This window comes from Quercus suber, unplaced genomic scaffold (assembly GCF_002906115.3).
Source record: "Quercus suber isolate HL8 unplaced genomic scaffold, Cork oak 2.0 scaffold_130, whole genome shotgun sequence".
In the NCBI taxonomy this organism is placed as follows: Eukaryota; Viridiplantae; Streptophyta; class Magnoliopsida; order Fagales; family Fagaceae; genus Quercus; species Quercus suber.
In genome coordinates, this window is record NW_027069593.1 from 1,056,046 (window position 1) to 1,059,282 (window position 3,237).

The 3,237-nt window shown below is 39.5% G+C and overlaps 1 protein-coding gene across 1 annotated transcript; it reads right to left on the bottom strand.

The window, feature by feature from the left end:
* Positions 1-528: 528 nt before the first annotated feature.
* On the bottom strand, positions 529-2,757 carry LOC111983213 (F-box protein CPR1). Its single transcript, XM_024014881.2, is given in 5 exon segments — positions 529-902; positions 1,197-1,272; positions 1,487-2,285; positions 2,288-2,512; positions 2,515-2,757. Coding segments are annotated over 4 exon segments (1,170 nt in total). The 5' UTR covers positions 2,621-2,757; the 3' UTR covers positions 529-902; positions 1,197-1,232.
* Between the last annotated feature and the right edge of the window lie 480 nt (positions 2,758-3,237).

Below are 3,237 nucleotides of genomic sequence, written 5' to 3' on the forward strand. Positions count from 1 at the left end.
AAAAAAAAAAAAAAAAAAAAAGTTATAAAGAAATAGTAAAGAAAGATTAAAAAATAATATTTTAATAAAAATAGAGTTTTGGGATGTAGGAGATATTGTAAAATTGGATGGTATAATGATAAAGTGAGGTTTTGGAATGGTAAAATAGAGTAGCATTAGCATTTTCCAATGCTAATGCTCTTAGAAGCACTAATGTGGAACATTTTTGAGACAAAATGTGTAAAATTGGTGTCTTTTTCTATTATGCAAGACTTTGGCGGATGCTCTTACAGGTCTGAAAATAAGAGTTGGGAACCAGAATGAAAATTTGGCAATGCAGAAAATAGTATATGCATATAAATGGAATTTTTTTCATTGGTAAATTACACACACTCTAGGGGTCTTGAACATGACCTTACCCTCCACCTAGCACACGCAATAATTAAAGACCACTAAACGAGGAATAATTAAAATTAGACTTAGAAATCACATATTTATAGCAGATAGTGCTACGACACTCATGATCCATCGATAAGAAACCCAGCAAAATAAATCAAATAAATGCACACTTTTCTAAAATCTATGCACAGCACAAAGTACAAAAGTAGTTCAAATATCCAATTTCAGTCTCTTTAAGTAAATTTGTGCATCAAAATCAACAGGTATTACATAAAACTTGCAAATTTAATGAGGATACAAACATAATTTCTTACATAACATAATCTCGTAATAAGTATATTACGCTCACCGCTCACAACATTTTACAGAAGGGTCTTTACCAGGTTTTGAAGATAAGTGGACATTATATCACAAAAATCTGGAAAAAGTTTTGAAAGATGATACATATCATGTTAATTATACTTCCTTCAATCTTCAAGCATTCTCAAACACTCTAAAGTAAACTCTCTCCTTCACTTTCCACACTGAGAAAAACAAAGGCACCGAGATAAGTGGCTCACAAGACATTAATGTCGAATAAAAGAGATGGCACTTTTTTTTTTTAGGTGAAAATGGGTAAAAACTTAATTCATCAAATTCTGCCTCAACTTGTACATGTAGATTGCCGAACGCCGATATAGTTAATCTGAGCAACGCAACTAATTCTAATACCAAAAGAAGTCGCTCTTTTTTTCTTTTTCTTTTTTAAACAAGTGACCAAAAGAAGTCACTATAGAAAGCTTCAAAAGGGAAATTACAAGTTAAATTCACTAAATTACCTCTTTTTCATGCTTTTGTTTCATCATCCTGTTTGATTATAACACCAACTTGAAACCCTCCGACAAGAAATCATCCCTAAGAATAAAACAAGGACAATTACATGAGGCACTAAAAGTCACTTGAAAGTGCATACCAGATTATAGAATCAATTGCTACAGGGTAGGATAATTAAGATCGCCTAACAATTAAATTGTGAACCGAATTACAAACACAACTACTCTGATTGAACCAAAACCAACTTATCCTTCACAAAATCAACGCTAGAAAAATAAAACCCATGTAAATTTACCTCTTCTTTTTATGATTCTCCTCACCCAAATTGTGCTTCTTCCCATACCCTCTTCTACTAGCCTCAACCGGAACGAGGGTTCCAAGACAAATCTCGGCCTCAAACAAATCCGGCATACCCAAAATCTTCACATTCTTGACCCTTTTCTTCCTCAAATCATACCACACAAGCCTCTGATTATCCACCACCAACAAGACCTCCTTGCCGCTCTTCGAATAAGCCAACGGCCTCAAATACTTAAACGATCCAATCACTTCAGTTCGAGCAATACTAAACAACATAAACCAAGACTCTTTCACTCTGTACTCTTTCATCACCCAAACGTCAACGCGAACGTCATGATAATCCGCGGTCACGGACACACAGTCCCCTAAAGCCCCAACCTCAATCTGAACCCTCTGATCTTCCAAACACTTGGGCAGAGGTAATTCGCGGAAATTCTCATCCGTCAAGTCGAACGAAACGATCTGATCAACCTCGTCGAGTTTGAACTTCTTGGTCACAACCCAATGCAAAGCTCCACAAGCAAGCGTCCCGTTTTTCTTCATGTAACACAGAACGTAATTCATTTCCTCAACCCTTCTCCACTCGTTCGCTCTCAAGCTGAAAACCTTGACCTCCGAAGCAAAGCCTTCGCTTTCCAAGTCAACGAACTGCGAAATCCTCACCAGCTTGTAGTCGTCGTGCGCAGAGTCGTACCCGAACCCGTACGCACGTGCGCCGCACATGCTCATCCCGTGATCGCAGGGCCGATCGACCGGCAAAAACGGCAACACCTTGTGCTTCTTGATCGAAGGTTCCAGAAAGCGATGTCTTCGGCGACGTTCGTGATGCAGAGCAAGCCGTTGGCGGAGCCGAGGACGCGAATCCGATTGCTGTAGCACATGAGAGGGTGGGCGAGCTCGACGGCGGCGTTTAGGGACTCGAGGCTTACGGAGTAGAGATCCGATTCCTTGCGGAGGATGACGGTGACGTTCGAGGCGGTGGCGATGGAGTAGCGGAGGTGGAGGCGGATGAAGTATGGCTGTCGATTAGAGTCAGCCATGACTTTGATATGGAGCGGAGCTTGATGAGGGTTTTGACTGGTTCTCGGCAGAGTATGTAGGTGAGTAACTCAGATGGGAGGTCCGCCATGGATGGGTGGTCCGGAAAGGTGTTGATTGGAGCGCATCTAGGGTTAGGATTTTGGGTTCCAGAAGGCTCTCAAGTGCAGTGAGCTCTTTCAGTCTTGGAGATTGAATGGTGGAGAAAAATGAGTAGAGGGTGGGTCCTGAGTGGTTAGGTACGGCCGGTAAAGTCCCAACTATTAGCATTTTTTTTTTTTTTGAGAAAAAAAAAAAATGCATTATTTTAATGAGAGAGTGATTAACATGTTATTTTTCTTCTCTTCCTTGACATTTTCATTTTTTTTTAATGGGACCTTGACATTTTACTTGAATATATATATATATATATACTGATATGGGTAAAATTGTAATAGTAATATTCACTCTTGCAAAGGTATAAAGTGACCCTTCTAATAGGCCCGACGGATTCATTGGCAATACAACAGTATGATGTCTACAAAGGTCAACTGGTGGAAGATGGAAAGCTGGCGTCACTAAGTGAAGAGATACACGAGACTGAAGTTTTGGCATAACTTGACTTGCCACCACGCATGTGTATATAAGGAAATGTCTTTACCCCACGCTATAGTTAGTCTCTTAAAGGAAAAGATTCTGCAATTGCCTTATAAGAAATTCCTAAAAGGA